Below are 25,327 nucleotides of genomic sequence, written 5' to 3'. Positions count from 1 at the left end.
ACAAATTGCAAGAAATAAAAGAAAGCTCATATTGCTTGACAAAAGAACTCGAAGTATATATATATATATATATATATATATATATATATATATATATATATATATCATTAAAATATAGGTCTCTATGTTATATTCAAGTTGAAGATTATGGCTAAAAAAAGAATTCATTTATAGGTAGTGATATGTCTTCAGGAGATATTTTGGATTTGGCACAGTCACAAAGCCAAGTTAGATCTAAGAGACATGTGGTTCGAAGTTCAACAATTCTCAGATCAGTTACACGGAGAATTATAAATGGTATTATGTTTATATTAAAGTATTCGTATTTTGATGTAGGGATTTTTATATTCATTTTCTATCATATCTAACACGTATTATTGAATATGACGTTCATAAAGATAAAAATATTGCATCATCTAATTGTGCTCAATCAGATGCTACTATTCAAGATGAGTGCGTTACACATGACAATAATGACAATGTCGTAGCTGCTATGGAGATCGTTACAGGTGCGTATATGCACATGCTATCAAATTTGAAATTAAAATGTGCAGCTTGAAGCTGTATAATGTGATTTAAATTTACTAATTCATTTTGTTTTTTGTTAAATAGATAGCTATTCGGATATAGGAGACCCTACATATGTATGTGAGTTTTGTGAGGCTGAAATGTGGTTTGATGAGAGGGTAAATAAAAAAACAAGACAAAGAAGCCAACCTTCTCATTATGTTGCATGCAAGGGAAGGTTCAACTACCTCTACTGAAAGATCCACCAAAACTTATTGACGACCTATTAAAGAAGAAACATAATAGAAGCAATCACTTTCTTGAAAACATACGAGGATATAATATGATGTATTCATTTACATCCATGGGCGGAAGAATTATTGCCCCTACAACTCGAGGACGAGGTCCGTATAATTACAAAATTGGAGGACAGAATCATCACTTGATAGGTAGTTTGTTGCCTCCTAATGGTGCACGTCCTAAGATTTCTCAACTTTACATATACGATACGGAGGATGAAGTTAGAAATAGAAAAACTGCTGCAAGGTACAACGTTATTGTTGGTTTTACATACCAAGTTGTGCTTATTTGTTATAGTTGAATATTTTTGTTTTTCATATTAACAATTTCGCTTATAAATGTCTTCACAGTTCAAATAAATCCGACAAGTTCGAGGATCGCTTAGTCACACAATTACAAGATATGATAGATCAAAATAACCCTTTAGCTAAAACTTTCAGAATGGCAAGGGATAGGTTTGCATCTGACACGTGTGATACTTTGAAATTAAGGCTTATTGGAAAACGAGAGACCAATGGAAGAACTTACAATTTTGCCAACGGCATCAAAAGTTGCTGTGCTTATTGTTAAAGATATTGACAGTGCTGATAAAAGAGATATAATTATAGAAACAAAGAGTGGAAAGTGACAGCAAATTTTCGAGCTTCATCCTTCTTATCTGGCAATGCAATATCCGCTTTTATTTTCATATGGAGAAGATGGATTTAGAACAGATATTATGCATAGAGATAAGACTCCGACCGACGGTTCGACGAGAAAAAGATTTAAACTCACTATGCGTGAGTTCTTTGCATATAGGATACAAGATCGAGCTTTAGAAGCGGCCACCATACGGTTATCTTGCAGGTTGTTACAACAATTTTTAGTAGATGCCTACAAAATGATTGAAGCTGTAAGGTTGTCTTTTCTTAGACACAACCAACAGAGCCTTAGAGCCGTGAATGTGAAGAATTTAAGAGGGGCTGTCGAAAGAGGAGAAACGGAAGGAGCTTCAACTGGAAGTCGTATAGTATTGCCGGCTTCATTCACCGGAGGGCATAGCTATATGAGAGAAAACTATCAGGATGCGATGGCTATTTGTAGATGGTACGGTTATCCGGATTTATTCATAACATTTACGTGTAATCCTAAGTGGCCAGAGATCACTAGATTTGTAAGGAAAAGGGGACTCAGGCCAGAAGATAGCCGGACATCGTATGCCGAGTTTTTAAGATGAAACTAGACCAACTGGTAAGAGAAAATATTTGGCAGTGTTAGGGCTGGTATGTAACACATATTCCTTACTTATATTATTATTATTATTATTATTATTATTATTATTATTATTATTATTATTATTATTATTATTATTATTATTATTATTATTATTATTATTATTATTATTATTATTATATATTCCGAACTACCTCAATCTGGTATAGTTATGTTTTGTCTATAATATGACTATTAAACCTTACTTTGTTGTATTTGCAATTTTCAGTGGTATATACAGTAGAATTCCAAAAGCGTGGTTTGCCGCATGCGCATATTTTGTTGTTCATGCATCTACAAGACAAGTACCCCGTAGCCTCAGATATTGATAAGATTATTTCTGCCGAGTTTCCCGATGAAGGTCAAGATCCAGAATTATATCAAGCTGTCACCGAGTTCATGATGCACGGTCCATGTGTGGTACAGCAAACACAAATGCACCGTGTATGGTTGACAAGCAATGCAGTAAGCATTTTCCAAAGAGGTTTATTGATTCGACTAAAGTGGATGATGAAGGATATCCCGTTTACAGGCGAAGAGATAACGGATCTACAGTTGATAAGGGTGGAGTTCATCTTGACAATAGGTATGTTGTTCCATATAATGCTGAATTGCTACGTAAATATCGAGCACATATTAATGTTGAGTGGTGTAACCAGTCAAGATCAATTAAGTATCTGTTCAAATATATAAACAAGGGGCATGATAGGGTTACTGCTACGACATACCAAGATAAACAGAAAGAAGGTGAAGGGAAAGAAATCGATGAGATAAAGATGTCCTATGATTGTCGATACATTTCGGCTTGCGAGGTAATTTGGAGGATTTTTGGATTCAACATCCATTATCGAACTCCTGCTGTGGAGAGGCTAAGTTTCCATCTACCAGGAGAGCAAACTGTTTTGTTTAATGACCATGCTGATGTAGAATCCGTACTAGACAGGCCCCATATCGACAATACGAAATTCCTATCTTGGATGAAGTGTAATGAGAAATATGAAGAAGCCAGGGCGATTAGTTATGTGGAGTTTCCTACAAAATTTGTTTGCAAGCAGGCGTTGAGGGATGGACACCAAGAAATAAAGGCTTTGCAATAGGTGCATCTACCACGTATTGCCGGATCTGGTGAGAAGTTCTATCTTAGGACGTTGCTAAACTTTGTTAAAGGAGCGACGTGCTATGAAGACATTAGAACGGTTGATGATGTAGTGTATCCTACCTTCAAGGAAGCTTGCTATGCAAGAGGATTACTTGATGATGATGAGGAATATGTTTACGCGATCACGGAAGCGAGTTTTAGAGAATCAGGGCACTACCTAAGACATTCGTTCTCCATGTTACTGTTATCCGGGAGTATGTCGAAGCCGGAGGATGTTTGGCATAAGACTTGGAAGTTACTATCTGATGACATTTTGTACAAGCAGCGCAATATTCAGAGAAATAAAGGTACACAACTACCAACATACCTGAAATAGTTAATATATATTCTTAAGAAATGTGCATATTTAGTATACGTTGTTGCTGTGTAATTTTAATTTATGTTTTCGCAGACCTACAGTTAACAGACGATCAAATCGAAGCGTTTGCGTTGGTGGAGATTGAAACCATGCTCCAAAGTAATGGCAACAGCTTGCGTAGATTTAGTGAGATACCATTTCCGGATGAACTAATCATGTTTGAAGGACAAAACAAGCTTATTGCAGATGAGCTTTCTTACGACATAGAGGAAATAACGTTGGAACACGATAAATTGTTTAAGGGTCTAACTGATGAGCAGTCCATCATTTATCGCAGAGTAATGGATGCTGTGTCGAGTCAAGAAGGAGGTGTGTTTTTCGTCTACGACTACGGAGGTACCGGAAAAACATATGTCTGGAAGACATTATGTGCCGCAGTAAGGAAGATGGGCGAAATTGTATTGCCTGTAGCTTCGAGTGGAATTGCTTCTCTCCTCCTTCCACGGGGAAGAACGTCGCTTTCGAGATTTGGTATCCCTTTGAATGTAACTGAGAATTCTACATGTGCCGGAATTCGTCCTGGGTCGGATTTAGCTGATCTTCTCATCAAGACAAAACTTATTATATGGGATGAAGCGCCCATGATTCATAAGTACTGTTTCGAAGCACTTGATAGAAGTTTGAGGGACATAATGAGGTTAGTTGATAGGAGAAACATGCATCGACCGTTTGGGTGTAAAGTTATGGTGTTTGGTGGTGATCTACGTCAGATATTACCAGTTGTACCAAAGGGAACGAGGCAAGATATCGTGTTTGCTACCGTTAATTCGTCTTACTTTTGGGATTCGTGTAAGGTCCTAACACTTACTCGCAATATGAGACTTCAATCAGGTTCTTCTAAATCTTCTGCTGATGAACTGCGAGAATTTTCGGAGTGGATACTAAGCGTAGGAGACGGTGCGGCCGGAGGTCCTAATGATGGAGAAGCCTTAATTGAGGTTGCAAAAGATATTCTTATAGATCTAGGCCTCGATCCAATTTCAGCAATTGTTGATAGCACTTATCCAAACCTACATGAACATATTTGGGAAGCTAAATATTTCCAAGAAAGAGCAATTTGGCCCCTACGAATGAGATAGTCGAGATAGTCAATGATCATGTTCTATCTACCATTCACAGAGAAGAGAAAGTGTATTTGAGTTCGGACGCTATAAGCAAAGAGGAGGGTAACTTCGGAGTTTTCATGTACTCCACTGAATTCCTCAATATGATAAGATGCTCTGGTCTCCCGAATCATAGCATACGATTAAAGGTTGGTGCTCCACTTATGCTGCTAAGGAATATTGATCAAACATCTGGGTTATGTAATGGCATGCACGAGGTTAGTCGTTAAACATTTAGGCAATCGTGTTATTGAAGCAACTGTTATTTCTGGAAGTAATGTCGGAGCAATGGTTTTTATCCCAATAATGACACTCATCCCGTCTGACTCGACTAAATTTCCTATCAGATTTCAGAGACGTCAGTTTCCTTTAATGGTTTGTTTTGCTATGACTATAAATAAAAGTCAAGGACAATCATTGTCCCATGTAGGTCTGTATATCCCAAGACCTGTTTTCAGCCATGGTCAATTTTATGTTGCCGTGTCCAGAGTTACGAGCAAAAAAGGTCTCAAGATCCTCCCCTTTGATAAAGAACACGGTGTGCGTACAACTACAACAAATGTAGTTTACTAGGAAGTGTTTGCAAACATTTAGTTTGAGTTAAACGCTTTTTTTTTATTTGTACTTTCTGCTCATTACCAAATGACATGTAGAATTCGTGAAATTTTATAATTTGTTTCGTCTTTATTATGTGACTTCATTTACTTATGTTATAAAGCTATAAATACACCCGTGCGTTATGCACGGGTCCTAAAACTAGTTGGATTGTATAAAATGACAAACAAAGATATGGACATAATTCGTTATTATATATTTTATTGTTTATAAATATAATTTTCAAGAGCTTTACAATATTAATGTAACTTAGCTTACTCATCCCCAACCTCTAACGTAAAAAGCTTTTCCTCCCATCTTTTGCAAAAAAGAGCTTGTTAGGCTCACTTAGCTATCTTAAACTTCTTTTATCAAACACTCAAATTAGAAAATTGACTAGCCAAATTCTCTAACATGAGTTCAAAGCTCTCTTTACCAAACACGACCATTTGATCTCGTTATTATTAATATCACAATGTAAGTATATGCTATTTAAGAGTTGGAAACATGGTAAGACTAATATTAGCAAACTCGATTTTAAAAAACAACCTTCCAAGATATTATCTTAACACCCCTAAGTTGGAGGATGGATTTTTAAAATTCCTAACTTGAACAAAAGAGAATCAAACAATCGCTTGCTAAGTGCCTTTGTAGAATCATATGTCGATTGTGTTTGTAACACCCCGATAATTCTCTCTTTTCATAAATACCTTTATAATATTAAACTTAGAGAATTACCAAAGCATTATCTCCCGTGTGATAACATATCGGCTTATTCAGAATTTTGCAGCGAAAAACAATTTACTAATCTTAAAACTTTATTATAAATAAATAAATAAATAAACAAATGAATAAGTACTTAGAATTCAAACAATCTAAATGAGTCTACTCAAACAAACTTAATAAAATATGTTCTTATAACTGCAGAAAATAAAATATACTAGTTACACATTCTCTCCACTCCAGATTCCCAATGATGCACATCTGCGAACCTGTAATGTCAATGCTATACTGAATCTGCTCACCGAAATGGATCATCACAGGATCAATAAGGCAAAGCCATGATCACACACACAAACAAAGCATGTAATCAGCAAAGCTGAGTACTACATACTAAAACATCAGCATTCCTAACATGATACTAATAATAACATGCAAGGATAAATGATAATATAATCATATAACATTCTGCAGACAACTTTTATTGAACTAAACTCTAAACATCTTTTTATTATTCAAATGGAATAGTTATTGGACCGAGCTGTCCTACCAACAATGCCTTCATTAAGAAGACGAAATACGGGAGCGACTCCATATTCCAGAATGTATTTCAGAATGACCTGCGATATCGAGGAACCTTTGAAATAAAAGAGGGATGGTGGTCAATCCATTTCTAGAAAAGCCATGGCACGCTCACCATAACTCCAACTCCCAATGTCCAACTCTAGACGTGCATAAGTCTAAAGTCTACAACTATTCTCGTCACACTTTACGTTAATTACCAATTATTACTTGTTATGACACACACATATAAGCAACACATAAATAATAATCAAATATTCACAACTAAACTTCTTTTATCTTAGGATTTAATAAGTGATCACAACTTACAACCCAAGATTATTTTATTTTAATCCAATCCATCATAATTGTTGAACCAAGCCAACAATCCAACTTACCTTTACATAGGCGTAATTTATCAACTTACCAAATAAGGCCCACAATTCTCATAAGATAGTGAAAATAGTAATATAAGGGAACACATGAATACACATGCTTCAATCTCAATAATATATTAATTCTCCCATGTGAATTAATAAATAAAGTTCCCATCCACATGCTTGCATCAATAATTTCATACAAACATGACAATCTTTAACTCATAATCAAACTCATAATTAATATGCTTGCACACAGGCATAAAACATGTAAAATTCAATCATACTAGAAATCACATATGAACTTATAAGTTCCTATACATGATACTATAACTTTTCCTTCTTAAATCATGATACTATATCACATAACTATAGCACATAGGTATGTACGTACCTTGTGTAAACTAGTATGGAGGCCACTTGTAACGCCTTAAAAGTCTCCTACGAAATATTCTCCGCCTAGAAATCAATGTAAACTAAAATCAATATATACTTCTAAATAAAAATACAGCAACTCTAAAATATTTAAAATCCTCTTTAAATATATTCAAAAGCTGATTTTAATATCAAAACCTCAATTACTTTTAATTCCTAGCATAGTACTACCATACTAGTAATTAAAATTCTTAAAACTCCATCAATAAAAACCTTTCTGAAATTCCAGCAACTTTAAAAATCACTAAACCTTCTTTAAATATATATAAACATGTTTAAAATCATAATCAAAATCAATCTCATAGTATTTAATATGCTACTATGGTTTTCTAGTAATTAAAATCCTAAAAATCCATGCTTTAAAGATTAAAACTACAATCTAACTATAATAAACAAATCTGAATTTTTATTCTTATAATGTAAAATATATATGAATCAAGATTACTTATTAAAACAGTAAACTAAAACTAGTAATCATGATCAACATTGACAGAAAGTATAAAAGCATAGTCTTTAATGGAATCTTGAGGAAGAAGAAAAGAAAACAACCAACAAGAGGAGCAAGGGACCCGCCGGAAATAAGGAAGCACGGCAGCAGCAGACGGTGGTATTCCTTGGCGATTTTACAGATTTTGTGATGTTTCTTGTTGAAGAAGAAACATTACTTGAACAAGAAGATAAGGTTTGAAAGAAAAAACGAAAAGGAACGTGGGAAGAGGAGAGAGAAAAATCGAGAGGGAGGAGAGAGGGTCGTGAGAATTGAAGGTGAGGAGAGAGAAAATAATTCTTGTGTGGGGTAAAATAATTGGATACTTAGGATACTTATAAAGGGCTTCCTTTCTGGGCTTAGGAAAAAGAGATAAGGTTTAATGAAAATTGATGATGAATAAGATAAATAATTTGGAACTTTAATCATCAATATGACTCTTTTTCCCTTATCCTTTTAGGATTTTAGGTTTCTCAAGTCCATTAGACTTCTTTTCCAATATAAATTAGTATTTAAAACTTTTATCAAAGCATGCTTAATTATAATATTTTCAACTTTCTTAACTCATTAAAATAATTTCATTTGACTTTTAAAATAGTCAACCTTTTTAAATAGTCAAATCATTTTAAAACTAGATTATGTTTTAAATATAAATATATAAATACCAAAATATATTTATAAAATCCTTTAAAATTATGGGGGATTACAATGTCGTTGTTGAAGCATATGATGGTGAACAAAATGACATTCCACCTCGCTGGTTTGGTGCATTCATGAAAAATTGGATTCTTGACCATATGAAGGATCAACTAACAAGCATAAAAGAGTGAAATAGCTTTAGGGTGGTGCTTGCCTAGGCTCAATAACAAACCCCTTCAACCATTAAAGCTCACAAGTAATGGCCACCATGGAGCGGTATTCCGCCTCTGCGGAGGAACGAGACATTATATGTTGTCTCTTTGTATTCCACAAAATAGGTGATTGACCAAGAAACACAAGCCATCATGTCAATTATCTACGAGTAATGGGGTAAGTTGTTTAACCAAATCACACCGAATTTATAGGGATAAATGACTATCAGCACACAACTAGACACATTGGCCTGGCGTGCCTTTTAAGGAGCAAATAATACGTAATGCGGCTTCCCAATGTTGAATCACGGACGTCATGATGAACTGTGAGAGTATACTAAGTATGCCAAATCCAGGCTTGTTGTCATGACCAAGTAAATGAGGCGACCCACTAATTATAAGGCTTCCAGGTTCACAAGAAGCTCGCCATGGGCAAAAAGTGAGTTTGTGATTTTGCTCGATTGGGAAGTCACTAGGGTTTACCCTCAATAGGCCTGCTTCAGATATGATATAAATAGTATACTTGGGCTGACATAAAAATATGATAGATGAACTTTGTGCCAGCTCAATGCCATAAAAATATTACAAGGAGCCAAGATCTTTCATTTTGAAACAATCGTGAAGATAAGGTCTGAAAGTACATAGTGGAGGGGAATCATTCCCATAATATAATCAAATCATTAACATAGACCAACATATTGATCTACATAGTACCTCTCGTGAAGGTAACCAGAGAGTAATTAGAATAATATTGTAAGAAACCATACCCTTACAAAGTCGTTACTAATTTGGCAAACCAATATCTCGAAGCTTGTTTCAACCCGTTCAAGAACTTGCACAACCTATAGACCAAGTTAGGATTTGAACACTCAGAGCCAGGATTGAACTTCATATATACCTCATCCTCAAGATCGCCACGTAAAAAAGGCATTGTGGACATCTATTTGATGACACCCCTAATTCTTGAAAGCAATAAAACAAGAAAAGCACAAACACTGGTCATCTTTGCAACTAAGGGAAAAGTTCCATTTCAATTATAATACATGCTTATTAATGATTATCTAAAACAACCAAGTGCGACTTAAGCCGCTCAGCATCTCCATTGGATAAATATTTGGTCAAGTTGACCCACTGACTACTCAGGCATGTTTTCAAGTGGAAGTGACTATAGGGTCCACGTACCATTGTCTTGCAAGGCATGCATCTCCTCTTGAGTGGTTGCTTTTCAGCCATCATCTTTCATGGCCTCCTTAAAAGACCGGGGATCATTACCTGAATAATAGCTGCAATATACTTATGATCATTTATTTAAAAAATTCTTAATTTATATAGTGTGTTAGAGGATAAGGAGTACCTAAAGGAGAATGTGGAGACTGAGTAGAAAGAGATGGAGTTTCTGCATAGACCAAATGAGTCACAAAGTCCCGAAATTGAACTAAAGGAAATTTGGTCCACATACCACGACCTACATCATTGCTAAGTTGTTATCGACTCAATAGAATAAGAGGGTTCAGGGAAGATGGCATAGCCTGCAAAGAAGGACACACTGACTAGGCTTTCATCTCATCGACATGGGTTGTTGGGCCGAGTCGTTATGTGGAGTCCATTTCTGGAAAGAAATTTGAATGGGAGTTTGTGTTTGTGCTTGAGGCAAAAATCATTGGGGATTAAGATTTTTGTTTGGTGTTTGACCGAGGGCAAAGAATGTTGTGTGTGTGTGTTTTTCACTAATGGACATAAATCCATCTGACACACAAGAACTAATCCGGTTAGGGCCCAAATTAGATCAGTTATATCGTTTGGCCCAGCACCTCTCATTGCCTGATAAGTGCGATTCTAATGCACTTTATGGACCCTTTTTAGCTCATTTTGATCTTATGTCTCCCTTTTTTCCCTCTTTCTTCTCTTTCTCCCCTTTAATTCCATTCACTTAATCATTCTTGATCGTAGTGATATTTTGTTAGATTTTCAGTCATTATTTTTGACCGAATTTCTAGTATTTATTTTACCCTATTTTGTCATGTTCTTAATATAGAATAGGACTATCTAACACAGCTATGAGTTGTGAAGTCGGCAAGGGACGCGATGAATTTAGAGCACACGTTAAGGAATGGTGGCGCTCGCACCATTACCCATGTCCGCTCGCACAAAGGAGCACATAGTACGATAAAAAATCTTATATGGGGAAATTCAAATGGAAATAACTTCCAAACCACATATCGAGTGAAACTAATTCTAGTAGGAGTTGAAAGTTCGTTTCGATGATAGCTTTCCAACAACTAATCCTAAGCTTAATTTGGATCTAAAACGAACGAGTTATGCGCGTTTTAAGTTAAACTGTCCGACCAAAGCAGAATAATTTGTGCGCTAGCACCACTTACTAAGGTGCGCCCATACCTTTCGACGGATTTTTACACTTCGAGATCAGTGTGTTTGGTGCTCTCGCACCTGTTTGTGCGGTGCACCTGCGACATTTATGTTCCGTTAAAAATTGAAAGGTATCTAATTAGTATGAATGTTTTATTCTTTAACTATGCTTTATTCCTAGACATTATTAGAGAGTTTATTAGGGTTTCTCTTAGAAATAAACATATTGAAGCTTTGTTTGAATTTTTATATTAAAAGTTTGTTGATTTCTACATCTTCAAGGTACCTTTGATTAATTTGATTGGAAGTTTTTATTTTTTCTTCATTATTTTCATTGTTATTCTCTATTCCTTCAAAGTTATAAATCTTATAGTTTATATATTCATAATTGATTATTCCTATTATATTAATTTTCCATCAATCATGTTTACCCTAGATCATTTTATTAGGGGTTTTTCGTACTTATTGGATCTCTTAATCAATTGACTAAAGACTATTCGAGAGAGGATTTAATTAATTAATTAAGCGATTATTCTTGAGTACCATTCGAGAGAGGACTCGAGTATTTTAAAGGAAAACTAAACCTTGCATAATTTTGCCTTTGAATCGCAATTGCCTTAATGATAATTGTTGAACCCTGGTTTTGATGATGACAAAGATACAAACTAAATATTGAACTAACAAGCTGTTAAGTGAATAAATTTTACAAGGTATTAATGAAAGGAGAAGAGAGAATACTAAGTCAAAGAAGAAATCGAGTTTGTTTTGAAGACTAAGTGAAGATGCTCAAGGAATTGGTACTGGAGAAGTGATGGCGAAAGAAGACCAAAGCCAGACTTTATGTTTCTAAGTTCCAATGTAAAGGAATGAGTAAGAATTGGTAAGGAACTGTGGCAATTTAAAAAGAGAATAAGTGTATGTTCCTTTGTGAGGAACACACGAACTTGCATTGTCATATTAAGTTAAAGGAACTAACTTTTAAAAGGAACTAGATAAAGGTTGAAGCAGTACAACGGTTAAAATATGACGCTTGAATGTTTTATGCATAGATGATAGGTAACCGTTCTTTAATTAGTAAAAGTCTGATTTTAAGGAAATTCCTTTTAAGTAAAAGATTTATTTTTATAAGATAACAAAAATCCTTTTCAATTTTAAGGAAATTATTTTTTTAAGATAAAATTATGGTAAAAGGATTTTATTTCATTTTTATTAATTAAAATATTTTTTAAATCAAAATTTTCATTTACTGCTTTCCATTACCCACGTTTAACAAAGATCAAGGGTGTAAAAAAGGAACGTGTTCCTCTATTAAGAAACATCATGGATAATATTTTTACCACTAACTCATGTTTTAATCCCACGTTCTAAGTAACTAGTGCTATAAATACTAATGTTCAATTAAATTCTAATTTGTGTCTGACCAAGTGATTTAGTAAGTTTAACTAAGTAAAGTGTCAATGCCTTCATTTTCTCATAAAAGCCATTTGTTCTTTGCCTTCTTACTCTAATTCCACTAAGTTTATTGATTATTGTATTTTGGTTTTGGGGTAAAGGGGATTTTGAGTGAAGTTCTGTAAGAGAGAAAGATTTGAGTGAAATAGTTAAACTCATGTTTTAATCCCACGTTCTAAGTAACTAGTGCTATAAATACTAATGTTCAATTAAATTCTAATTTGTGTCTGACCAAGTGATTTAGTAAGTTTAACTAAGTAAAGTGTCAATGCCTTCATTCTCTCATAAAAGCCATTTGTTCTTTGCCTTCTTACTCTAATTCCACTAAGTTTATTGATTATTGTATTTTGGTTTTGGGGTAAAGGGGATTTTGAGTGAAGTTCTGTAAGAGAGAAAGATTTGAGTGAAATAGTTAAAGAGAGAAAACTTCAAGTGAAGATCACTATAAAAATTAGAGCATTATAGAAACAAATTATGGCAACAAAAATTTGAATTGTTGATAGATAGCAACATATATTATTTTTTTGTTACCTATTATAAAGTGACGTTTTTTACTCTAATTTTTCAACAAATAAAAGCAACATATTTTTGATTTGTTGCTATTGGAAACTAGTTGTTTTACTATTTGTTGCTAGATAGCATCGTATTTTCAATTTGTTGTCATATAACAACAAACTACGACAACAAATATTTGTTTTGTTGTCATTAGAAACAATTAATTTTACTATTTGTTTCTAGATGGCATCATATTTGCGATTTGTTGTCATTTAGCAACAAATTACGACAACCAATTGTGGCTCTGTTGACATTAGGAACAATTAATTTTATAACTGTTACTAGATGGCATCATATTTCCAATATGTTTCCATTTAGCAACAAATTACCAAAACCAATATTTCATTCGTTGATCACATTAGAAACAATTAATTTTATGATTTGTTGATAGATGACATCATATTTTCATTATGTTGCTATTTAGAAACACTAGTGGAAAAAAGCAGTAGGGCTGCGCTGAAAATGGTATGTAGGGCTGCGCTTTTAGAGGGCAGCCCTTTCCATCGCAACCCTTCATTATTCAAGTAGGGCTGCGCTAGAAAAGCGCAGCCCTTCTAGCAAGAAGGGCTGCGCCTCCTTCACAAGCGCAACCCTTCTTGCTTTAGAAGGGCTGCGCTAGTTTAAACTAGCGCAGCCCTTCTTACTTGAAGGGCTGCGCTATTTTAAACTAGCGCAACCCTTCACTATATTTTTTTTTTTATTTTGCTTGCACACAGCCTGCACATACCAGCAGCACAGCTTGCACCCACACACCAGCCCCACCCCCACCCATAACCTCTCTTGGACAAGAAAAAATGCAAATTGCAATACGATAATAGATGACAAGTGGAGAAAGGTAATAATTAACTTCAAATATATTAAAATAATGTAAAAAGTGTACATAGGTGATAGAAACTAGCTAGTACATTATTGTTGGAGCGAAAATCTCATCCTATGCAATCATCGGTAATGTAGGACGCCAACTTATCCCGAACTTCGTCAATTTCTTCTTTGGTGAAGTTCCTCAAACGTGGTATGGAACTAGCATAAACCTTGCAAAACAACCAAGGAATAAACATATACAAAAAGTCAATCATTTTACCGTAGTTAGTACTTCTAAAAATGACATATATCTTCCCGAAATGGAATCAAAATCAAATGCAAGCCTAAAAGTCTACACACTAGTTATAATATATCTCATATAATCATGTTCAAAGAGAATTTGAGGTTAAATCACTTCATAACTACATTTTGGGAGCGAAAAGGCCAAATTAGGCCAAAATAGGCCGGAAATGGCCTTTTTCGTTCCCGAAATGCAACCAACAAGAAATTAAAGCCTAAAAGTCTACACACTAGTTATAATATATCTCATATAATCATGTTCAAAGAGAATTTGGGGTTAAATCACTTCATAAATACATTTTGGGAGCGAAAATGTCAAAATAGGCCAAAATAGGCCGGAAATGGCCTTTTCGTTTCCGAAATGCAACCAACAAGAAATTAAAGCCTAAGAATCTATATACTAGTTATAATATGCCTCATATAATCATGTTCAAAGAGAATTTGAGGTTAAATCACTTCATAACTACATTTTGGGAGCGAAAAGGCCAAATTAGGCCAAAATAGGCCGGAAATGGCCTTTTTCGTTCCCGAAATGCAACCAACAAGAAATTAAAGCCTAAGAATCTACACACTAGTTATAATATATCTCATATAATCATGTTCAAAGAGAATTTGGGGTTAAATCACTTCATAAATACATTTTGGGAGCGAAAATGCCAAAATAGGCCAAAATAGGCCGGAAATGGCCTTTTCGTTCCCGAAATGCAACCAACAAGAAATTAAAGCCTAAGAATCTATATACTAGTTATAATATGCCTCATATAATCATGTTCAAAGAGAATTTGAGGTTAAATCACTTCATAAATACATTTTGGGAGCGAAAATGCCAAAATAGGCCAAAATAGGCCGGAAATGGCCTTTTCGTTCCCGAAATGCAACCAACAAGAAATTAAAGCCTAAGAATCTACATACTAGTTATAATATGTCTCATATAATCATGTTCAAAGAGAATTTGAGGTTAAATCACTTCATAACTACATTTTGGGAGCGAAAAGGCCAAAATAGCCCAAAATAGGCCGGAATTGGCCTTTTCGTTCCCGAAATGCAACCAACAACAAATTAAAGCCTAAGAATCTACTCCCTCCGTCCCATAATATAAGTCCTGATTCTGTTTTTATGCGGGAATTAAGGTTAAATGGAATCTTGTTTTATTTGAATAAAAAAAAAATTATTTTTATTGAGAAATACTTACATTATGATGACTTTTTGACAAAAAATAAAAACTATCATTTAATGTTGCATGGTTTAATGTGTAGAGGAGTTCAATAGGGTAAAAGATTCCATTTTGTCATTAATAATGGTGCATTGAAAGCTGAAATTATGATGACATTTTGGGAATTAAACTATTTTCATGAGGGTATTTTGGGCATAATTATTGATTGAAAATAGAAATAAGACTTATATTTTGGGACACCTTATAAGGAAACAGGACTTATATTATGGGACGGAGGGAGTACATACTAGTTATAATATGCCTCATATAATCATGTTCAAAGAGAATTTGAGGTTAAATCACATCATAACTACATTTTGGGAGCAAAAAGGCTAAAATAGGCCGGAAATACAACAAACAACAATTGGAAACCTAAAAGTTACATACCTTTCGAAGATCAACAACATCTTTGCAATAGTTGACGATATCGAGCATGAACCTCATGACGTAATACCCACACGCAAGTCCACCTTCTTGTACCGGACACTAAAATTCACCAAAGATGCAATAAATGACATGTTATATGTGTATTATGTGTTTGTATAAAAGGATGCAAAAAATATTACATGTTACCTCGACTGAATACCAAACAGGAGATTTTCCTTGTCGAAGTCCAGATGAAGTAATCTTCTTCATCACACTACATCAATACACATTATTATAAGATTAGATGTACATTTAATATTTAATAAGCTAATAAGTGTGCATATATAGTTTCAATTAGGCTACCTTTTTTAACAATGATTTGACTAGTAAGGACCGTATTGTTTCTTTACGCAAAGAATCAAAGTGGTAGACTTCGTTACTTGACACACATATTGCAATGAGTGTCCAATGGTTCCTACAACAATAAAAATAATGTTATTGTTATCGTAGAACAACTAATAGGTCAATTTAATTAATTAAAAAGTCAGTTTACGAAGCATACGATTCAATGTAAGGAAGAAGAACGATCTTATATCCAAGACGAGAACATGCGTTCAAAGAATCCTTGAGATATACTTTCACCTCTTTTTCGTTTTGTACGCAACTGTCATCTCGTACAAAGCTTGGACATAACCAACCAAAGATTGGCTGACTAGATCGCCTCACATCATTGTATAATAGCCTGAGAATTCATATTGATAAAAATAAAACTTACTTATTATGGAAGTTATTATTAGTTGGATTGAATACTACTTAATTAATAAAGTATTACCTCATGAATGTTTGTATCATGGAAACATTCAACTCTTCCCCAAGTAAGAATTCTTTAATATCATCCTTACAAATGAAGGTCGATGTTTCCTCATCAATGTAGTGGAATTGGTGGTGCGACAACTTAATCTCAATCATTGCTCCATCGGCTGCATCACTAATGCACTCATGTAGCCAGAAGCACGGTTTAGTAAGGCGTTGCACCACCTCCATATCCGTAATGAGTGGATACTTTGCTGAAGAATTCGTTCCCACTTGGGCACGTCGGCCTCCCTGAGGTGAAGCTACCTTCTTTCCCTTCCTGTCGGCCTTCCCCGAACCCTAGTAATTAGTTAAATTAAAAGATATTACTGACAATCATATATAGGAACTATAAAAGAAAACTATGTATATAACTTATGTTAGAGATTGTACCTGATATGCTAACCGCACCAATGCACGCGGCCATAGAATATAACTGCCAATGGAATCAGACAATAACTGTAGACCAACTGCTGCATTCGGCTGCGGAAGAGGAAATGCTTCGAAACCGGTCACAATGTCTTCAACGCTGACCACATAGTGGATATCAGCTACTGGCTGGTTGTGCAATAGTGGCCGGTCCCTAGGGGGCTGTACAGATCCATAAGCCACGATAATGAATCTACCATGACCATCTCCTTGATTACATAGCTCACATGGTGTCTCTTCCTTTAAAAAAAACTCTATTCAAGGTTAGTCTATGAAACAACATATTTAAGAACAATAGTTGTTGTGATATTAAACAATTACCGTTAACTCCGGTTGTGGACGAGGCTGCGTAGGAACAGGCTGCATAGGAACATTGCCCTGCGTGAAAGCACCAAAAGTCGGTAAGCCCATCTGCGCCAAAATGGCGTTGAAATTCTGAGTCATCTCCGCTCTGAGCTCCTCCCGAAGTTCGGCTTTCATAGCCTCCACATCTATGGAAGGTGATGAATTGACACTGGAGGTAGTGGATCTGGACGTAGAGGTGTATTGATCACCATACACCTTTCTCACCCCGAGGCGGACACCTCCTACGCCCCTCACACGTCCATACTGGTCCCGTCCTATAGTCTCGTGTAAGGCATCAACTTGTCCTCTAGGAGTGAACTCACCAGCTGCCTCCTTTTCCTTCAAGCCAATCTGCATAAATGATAAGAGAGAATACTCGTGAGCGCAGAAGTTATATTATTATGTAAACCTTATCAATAACTTATAATATGTACTTACAATGGCATTAGCTATCTGTTTTGTTCCGGGATCAGGTATGATTCTCTGTCCCTTTGCATCAACCCCATGCATGGAACACCACCAATCGAGCACTCTATCTGGTTGCCGCTGTGCAACTGTCGTCGTAGAGCTAGTGCCCGATTGCGTCGTGGTCGACGCGATCGTGGGGTAATGGTCATACATCCACGATTCTCTCGCCTGACCATACGAATGAGCACCCAGATGGTGGTAGTGCTTCCTAGATTTTGCATTCGCGCTATTTTGCTCACGAATTGCCTGAAACACACAAATATAAACAAAGGTTAGATATTGGTGTTATATAATATTGGATCTGAAGTATTAAATCTTAGCTAGTAAAAAATTTTACAACAACTTCTGGGGTAGTTGTTTTTTGTGCAACAAATGCATGCCACTGCTCAGCTGTGATATGCCTCCATATCTGATATGGAAGCTTGGAGGGATCCTCGAATGATGTGTCATGTGAAGCCTCAGAAGAAGGTGTTGCTTCCCCGTCGTAGATTTTTCTTCTTCTTTGTTCCCCCGACTTTTCTCCGCTTCGTGATCCACCCCGACACTAGCTTGGCCTTGAAGTCTCGGAACCTTTGGGCAACTGCGGATAGAAACAGATTCTTCTTCGCTTCATCGTTTGGAATATGGAATTGATTCTACAAAGAACGCATATCACAAATTACTCAATATTACATAGTATATTTAACCAAAGTGTTAAAATTCTAAATAAGTATACGCGAATCTTACCATAGTATCTTCCCAAATCATCTTCTTCAAAGACTCGGGGACCTCTTTCCATGAGTGAGAATGGAGAGCTTATGCATGCAAATCCCAATTTGCATGGCATATTTTGACGCCATTTTCCACAAGGTTGCCCCAATGATCGTACTCCAAAGTCATTAGGTGGGTTTCCCTAGTGACTTTGTAGGTCCCCTTCCTTTCCTCTTTTTCGTCTGCAAGTTCTTACTTGCAATTGACGTTTGTTTACCTTTTTCTTCACGGCGAGCCATAACCATTTGCCGTTGTTCCTTTTTGTGATCGAAACACTCATCCTCGGTAGTGTGTTCCGCACTCGTATCCGTATGCACATCCTCCATGTCCCTGAAATGGTAAAAAAACATACGAATTAATTAAAAAAAATTTGGCAAATTAAAAATGTAACTAGTATGGTGGGGTAAGGTGGGCGGTGGGGGGGGGGGAAAGGGAGTCTGCGGGGGAAGGGGGCAGGGGGGGGTGTGGGGGTCTGCAGGGGGGAAGGGGGGGCAGGGGTGTGGGGGGTCTGCAGGGGGGAAAGGGGGGCAGGGGGTGTGGGGGTCTGCAGGGGGTGTGGGGGGTCTGCAGGGGGAAGGGGGGGGGCAGGGGGGTGTGGGGGTCTGCAGGGGGGAAAAGGGGGGCAGGGGGGGGTTGGGGGGTCTGCAGGGGGGGTGTGGGGGGTCTGCAGGGGGGAAGGGGGGCAGGGGGGGTTGTGGGGGTCTGCAGGGGGGAAAGGGGGGTGTGGGGGGGTCTGCAGGGGGGAAGGGGGGGCACGGGGGTGTGGGGGGTCTGCAGGGGGGGAAAGGGGGGGGGGAAAGGGGGCAGGGGGGGGTGGGGGGGGGGGGGGCAGGGGGTGTGGGGGGTCTGCAGGAAAGGGGGGGCAGGGGGGTGTGGGGGGTCTGCAGGGGGGAAGGGGGGGCAGGGGGTGTGGGGGGTCTGCAGGGGGGGAAGGGGGGCAGGGGTGGGGGGGGTCTGCAGGGGGAAGGGGGGGCAGCAGGTGGGGAGGGGGTGTGCAGCAGGGTGGGAAGGGGGGCAGCATGGTGGGGTAGGAGGGTGGCAAGGGGGGTGGGGGTGGGCATGGGGGGTGGGGCGGGGCATGGGTAGCGAAAAGGCCAAAATAGGCCGAAATAGGCCGGAAATGGCCTTTTCGTTCCCAAAATGCAACCAACAAGAAATTAAAGCCTAAAAATCTACATACTAGTTACATTATACATCATATAATCATGTTCAAAAAGAATTTGAGGTTAAATCACTTCATAAGTACATTTTGGGAGCGAAAAGGCCAAAATAGGCCAAAATAGGCCGGAAATGGCCTTTTCGTTCCCAAAATGCAACCAACAAGAAATTAAAGCCTAAAAATCTACATACTAGTTACATTATACATCATATAATCATGTTCAAAAAGAATTTGAGGTTAAATCACTTCATAAGTACATTTTGGGAGCGAAAAGGCCAAAATAGGCCAAAATAGGCCGGAAATGGCCTTTTCGTTCCCAAAATGCAACCAACAAGAAATTAAAGCCTAAAAATCTACATACTAGTTACATTATACATCATATAATCATGTTCAAAAAGAATTTGAGGTTAAATCACTTCATAAGTACATTTTGGGAGCGAAAAGGCCAAAATAGGCCAAAATAGGCCGGAAATGGCCTTTTCGTTCCCAAAATGCAACCAACAAGAAATTAAAGCCTAAAAATCTACATACTAGTTACATTATACATCATATAATCATGTTCAAAAAGAATTTGAGGTTAAATCACTTCATAAGTACATTTTGGGAGCGAAAAGGCCAAAATAGGCCAAAATAGGCCGGAAATGGCCTTTTCGTTCCCAAAATGCAACCAACAAGAAATTGAAGCCTAAAAATTGGAGAAATTACACACACCTGAGTTTATGTCTCATGATTCATTGAGCTTCCGCCTTTTCTTAGGATCCTCAAGTACATGTATCCCTTCCGTGTGATCTACACGCATATAATTCTCCGACATATTTACATCATCTTCCACACGAATTTCAGGATAGGTAAAGGGGGGAGGTCCTCAAATGCATCATATTCTTCCTCATTATCAACATCACCAATACCGAGGATACTCCTTTTACCAGGTACAACAATTGACCACTTATGATCAGCAGGATCAGTTACAAAAAATACTTGCTTCACTTGTGATGCAATTACAAATGGCTCCTCAGTTTCACGTAAACGACTAAGGTCAACAAGGGTGAAACCGCAAGGATCATCGTTTCTTACACAACGGCGATTATTGTCAACCCACGTGCAACACAAGAGGCAAATATTAAATGTACAGTAGTCCAGCTCCCAGATTTCTTGTATTCGCCCATAGTAGTTGCTTTCAGCATGTACAGGCGACTTATCTTTCGAGCTTGCATATTGTGTAGACGACGCCACAAGTGAAACACCACTATTTTGTTGCGATCTTGACTTGAGATCTTGACGTTCAGTCCAAAAAGTATACCCATTAATATCATAACCCTCATAAGAGCGTACAGCTTCACGAGGACCAAATGCTAACCACTTGACTGTTTCAGGAACACTTTCATCCAAATCATTGAGTACTCGTTTATGAAACCAATCAATGAAAGTCTTGTTATGCATTTGCGTCAATGCCCTCACTCCTTTTCCAGGATTGCTAACACGTAATTCCTCCATATGTTCACTTAAATAAGGATGGACATCTGGTACGTGATGCAATACAAATAAGTGAGCTTGTTTACGCTTTTCTACGGAAGGTGTGATCAATTTTGAACCAATTGTACCCTTGCCCTCAAGTCTGCCCTCGTGTCGGGATGTCGGAAGTCCAACAGGATCAACACTAGCAAAATACTCAGCCACAAAATTACTGATCTCTTCACCCACAATCCCTTGAATTATACTACCTTCTGGTTGTGCAGGATTACGAACTTTATCTTTCAAAGTTCCCATATATCTCTCAAAAGGATAGCACCACCTCAAAAACACTGGACCACACAGCTTAATTTCTCGAACTAGATGGACAATGAGATGGACCATAATGTCAAAGAATGCGGGGGGAAATACATCTCAAATTTGCATAGAGTTTCAACTACTCTAGTCTGCAAGGAATCGAGGTCGACGGGTCTAGGACTTTGCTGCAGATTGAATGAAAAAATGAACACAGTTCTGTAATGGTGTGCCTCACATGCTTTGGAAGTATCCCACGAATTGCAATCGGTAAGAATACTTGCATCATGACATGACAATCGTGCGATTTCATACTCGATAACTTCAACTCACCATTTAAGGTAACAAAGCGCTTCATATTCGATGAGTAGCCAGTAGGGACCTTAATGCCATACAATGACTCGCAAAAAATCCGTTTCTCTGCACGCGACATCGTGTAGCAAGCTGGTGGCAAATAATTCCTCTCAGAATCCTCCACCTTTTTACTTTTCTGTTTTCATCATCATCAACCCTTTCCTCCCCTCTTTTCTTCTTTCTTCCGTCCCTTTTCTGAGCCCACAACTCTGGTCGAATCCCCTCTTGTTCCAAGTAAAGTCGTGACGCCTTAACATCTTTTGTCTTACCCGGAATATTCATAAGTGTCGCGATAATAGCTTCACAAACATTCTTCTCTATGTGCATGACATCCAAACAATGTCTGACCTTTAGATCTTTCCAATATGGGAGTTTCCAAAAAATGGACTGTTTTTTCCATAATCCTGTAGGTCTATCAACCTCACTAGCAGGTTTACCAAAGACTGTTTCAATGCCCTTCACCTGATTATAAACTTCAGTACCAGTTAATGGTCTACGAGCAACTTCTTCTTCAACCGTCCCATCGAATGCCTTCTTCTTAAACCGATAGGGATGGTCGCGGCTGAGGAGCCTTCGTGTGCGCATATACACATGTTTGCAGCCCTTAAGGTGTGTAGATTTCATGTCATCTAAACAAATCGGGCAAGGTTGTTTTCCTTTAGTCTTATACCCAGATAAGTTCCCATAAGCTGGATAATCGTTCATAGTACAAAAAAGCATGGCACGCAGAGTGAACATCTCATTAGCATACGCATCAAATACTAACACTCCTTCGTTCCACATCTTCTGTAAATCTTCAACAAGCGGCTGAAGGTATACATCTATGTCATTTCCAGGTTGTTTGGGCCCCGATATAAGAAGCGACAACATCATGTACTTACGTTTCATGCACAACCAAGGAGGCAAGTTATAAACCACTAAAACTACTGGCCATGTGCTATGCTGCGAGCTGAGATTGCCAAAAGGGTTCATGCCATCCGTACATAATCCAAGCCTCAGATTCCTATCCTCATTACCAAATGACTTATGCACCCTGTCGATAGTTTTCCACTCAGGCGAATCAGCCGGATGCTTGAGCAGACCGTCTTTCTTCCTACGATCTGCATGCCACCTCAAATTCTTCGCATCTCCTTTCATTGAGAACATGCGCTTAAATCTAGGTATTATGGGTAGATACCACAACACCTTGGCTGGTGGTCCTTCACTACCTCCAGCTCCTTCACGCTTGTACCTCGACAATCCACAACGTGGACACTCATGTAAATGCTCATACTCATTACGATAGAGCACACAATCGTTAGGACAAGCATGTATCCGCTCGTACTCTAAACCCAAAGGACACATCAACTTCTTCGCATAATAGTACGACTTTGGCAGTTCATTTCCTTCAGGGAGCATCTCAGCTAAAACTTCCAACAACGATGTGAAACTAGAGTCCGTCCAACCAGCGTTCGACTTAATGTTGAACAGTGTTACCACTGCAGAAAGTTTGGTGTACTTTGTACAACCTGGATACAACGGCTTTTCAGCAGCCTTAGACATAGACTCAAAAATACGAGGTCGTCTACACGACTGATCTTCAACCTCGTGTATCATCTCGTCTACCCGATCCCTATCATCATCTCCAAATTCATCATCCAAATTCTCATCCCCTAACTCATCATCATCCTTCTTTTTTTTTTCTTCACATACATCATTCTTTAATCCAGAGCTTCCCATATACCTCCCCTGCTCACCATGCCAAATCCATACATGGTATTGAGGCCTAAACCCACGGCGAAATACATGCTCCCTAACCACATGTATACTACTAACCTTGCTCACATTTCTACAATCCAAACAAGGACAATAAAAGTCGACTGCTCCAGAGGATGTTTGATATTCTAATGCACTTCTACAGAATTCCGAGACCCCATTCACAAACTCAATCGATTCACGACTACCATACATCCAAGTACGATCCATCTCATTCAAGAAGACCACCTCTAATAATTAAACACAACATTCATTATAATGCATCAATCATTATTAAAGTACACATACACTCACATATTCAAATCACACACGTATACAACAAGCTAAGATAGTCACATGTTCAATTGTATGCATGCAGTCAAAGGTCCTTATCACTCCAACCTAACCCATCCTTGGACGTCTAATCTCACTAGTGAATATATGCCAACTTTCCAATTCTAAGGAAAATCCGGCAGCATTTCCCTACAGTTCTCCAAGTACACAATGTAGATAATTGCTTATCTACATATGTACCCAGAGAACAATGTAGCGAAACGATAAGCCAAGATTTTCCTCAGAATTGAAAAGAAGACACACATTCACCACCTAAGTGAGATCAAACGTCCAAGAACAGTCCCAAACCGGGGACTATTCAAGACTTACCCCTAATGAGTAAGTCTTGAACGGGTATCTAGGCATATATGATGATGATTCAAACAACTACTTATATATTTTCATATATATAGCTAAATCACATTGCGTTTTCATACAATCTCATATCAACAAATAATATATATACATTATAAAAAATACATATACATTCAATAAATTATCAACTTTGTCTACATGTTAAAGTAGTTACCTCTTAACACCAACGACGAGCAATGAAGAGAAAAGAGATACTTGGAACTTTACTTGCCTTCCTTAGCCTCTTCTTCCTACAATTGACAAAACCCACATTGCACATTAACCATTTAATTCAATTAACAAACAAAAGTAACTTAAAAACAAAATTAATCCATACCTAATTAACCACTCAAATGGTGGAGAAGAGAAGAAAATAAAAGAGAAGAGAAGAGGGTGGTGCGCAAAGGGTGTGCGCAAGGGGTGTACGCAAAGGGGGTGGTGGTGCGCGAAATGTGGTGCGCGAAGGGGGTGGTGGTGCGCGAAGGGGGTGGTGTTGCGCGAAATGTGGTGCGCGAAGTGGGTGGTGGTGCGCGAAAGGGGTGGTGGTGCGCGAAATGTTGTGCGCAAAGGGGTGGTGGTGCTCGAATTAGGGCAACAAAGTGGTGGTGGTGGTGGTGGTGCAACACTCGAAGAAGTGAAGAGAGAGAATGAAAGTGGGAATATCGCACTTGGTAGTAAGAAGTGAAGAGAGAGAATGAAAGTGGGAAAATGAAAGTGAAGGCGCGCATGCAAAGTGTAAATCGAAAAAGAAAATTTCATAGTAGGGCTGCGCTAGTTTCAAAAAGGCGCAGCCCTTCCTAGAGAAGGGCTGCGCGTTTCAAAAACGCGCAGCCCTTCTCCAGGAAGGGCTGCGCCTTTTTGAAACGCGCAGCCCTTCCACTACAGAAGGGTTGCGCGTTTTAAAAACGCGCAGCCCTTCTGTAAGTAGGGCTGCGCTTTTGATAAAAAGTGCAGCCCTTCATAAAAAAGGGCTGCGCTTTTTTTAAAAAGCGCAGCCCTTCATTTGTAGGGCTGCGCTTTTTGAAAAT

At 37.9% G+C, this 25,327-nt stretch overlaps 3 protein-coding genes and 1 long non-coding RNA gene across 4 annotated transcripts; 1 reads left to right on the top strand and 3 right to left on the bottom strand.

Moving 5' to 3' along the window:
• Window positions 1-871: 871 nt before the first annotated feature.
• On the top strand, window positions 872-4,654 carry LOC130589480 (uncharacterized). The gene is made up of 6 exons (XM_057390749.1): window positions 872-1,053; window positions 1,158-1,262; window positions 1,606-2,001; window positions 2,420-2,990; window positions 3,156-3,504; window positions 3,609-4,654. The coding sequence occupies exons 1-6, from the start codon at window positions 872-874 to the stop codon at window positions 4,652-4,654; spliced, it is 2,649 nt and encodes an 882-aa protein (XP_057246732.1).
• Window positions 4,655-13,911: 9,257 nt separating this feature from the next.
• On the bottom strand, window positions 13,912-15,891 carry LOC130592040 (uncharacterized). Its single transcript, XR_008970097.1, has 2 exons — window positions 15,779-15,891; window positions 13,912-14,108 (listed from the first exon to the last, which is right to left on the bottom strand). It is a non-coding gene; the product is annotated as an uncharacterized LOC130592040 (long non-coding RNA).
• Window positions 15,892-16,111: 220 nt separating this feature from the next.
• LOC130589479 (uncharacterized) lies at window positions 16,112-18,322 on the bottom strand. Its single transcript, XM_057390748.1, has 7 exons — window positions 18,189-18,322; window positions 17,822-18,097; window positions 17,360-17,734; window positions 17,003-17,278; window positions 16,590-16,909; window positions 16,320-16,499; window positions 16,112-16,232 (listed from the first exon to the last, which is right to left on the bottom strand). Exons 2-7 carry the CDS (start codon window positions 18,002-18,004, stop codon window positions 16,112-16,114), a joined length of 1,455 nt encoding a protein of 484 aa, XP_057246731.1. The 5' UTR covers window positions 18,005-18,097; window positions 18,189-18,322.
• A 417-nt stretch (window positions 18,323-18,739) lies between these two features.
• LOC130589585 (uncharacterized) lies at window positions 18,740-21,588 on the bottom strand. The gene is made up of 2 exons (XM_057390898.1): window positions 20,472-21,588; window positions 18,740-18,931 (listed from the first exon to the last, which is right to left on the bottom strand). The coding sequence occupies exon 1, from the start codon at window positions 21,525-21,527 to the stop codon at window positions 20,577-20,579; it is 951 nt and encodes a 316-aa protein (XP_057246881.1). The 5' UTR covers window positions 21,528-21,588; the 3' UTR covers window positions 18,740-18,931; window positions 20,472-20,576.
• Window positions 21,589-25,327: the final 3,739 nt, after the last annotated feature.

This window comes from Beta vulgaris, chromosome 7 (genome assembly GCF_026745355.1).
Source record: "Beta vulgaris subsp. vulgaris cultivar EL10 chromosome 7, EL10.2, whole genome shotgun sequence".
NCBI lineage: Eukaryota > Viridiplantae > Streptophyta > Magnoliopsida > Caryophyllales > Amaranthaceae > Beta > Beta vulgaris.
This window is presented reverse-complemented; position numbering and strand designations above follow the sequence as displayed.

Excerpts from the sequence above, each read along its gene's own strand:
- LOC130589585 (XM_057390898.1), bottom strand. The coding sequence starts at position 21,527 with ATGGGAACTTTGAAAGATAAAGTTCGTAATCCTGCACAACCAGAAGGT.
- LOC130589479 (XM_057390748.1), bottom strand. The coding sequence starts at position 18,004 with ATGTATGACCATTACCCCACGATCGCGTCGACCACGACGCAATCGGGC. Across the intron at positions 17,279-17,359 it reads GTCCACAACCGGAGTTAACG|GAAGAGACACCATGTGAGCT; the intron begins GTAATTGTTTAA and ends TTTTTTTTAAAG. Across the intron at positions 16,910-17,002 it reads TGGTGCGGTTAGCATATCAG|GGTTCGGGGAAGGCCGACAG; the intron begins GTACAATCTCTA and ends ACTAATTACTAG.
- LOC130589480 (XM_057390749.1), top strand. The coding sequence starts at position 872 with ATGGGCGGAAGAATTATTGCCCCTACAACTCGAGGACGAGGTCCGTAT. Across the intron at positions 1,054-1,157 it reads AATAGAAAAACTGCTGCAAG|TTCAAATAAATCCGACAAGT; the intron begins GTACAACGTTAT and ends ATGTCTTCACAG. Across the intron at positions 3,505-3,608 it reads CAATATTCAGAGAAATAAAG|ACCTACAGTTAACAGACGAT; the intron begins GTACACAACTAC and ends ATGTTTTCGCAG.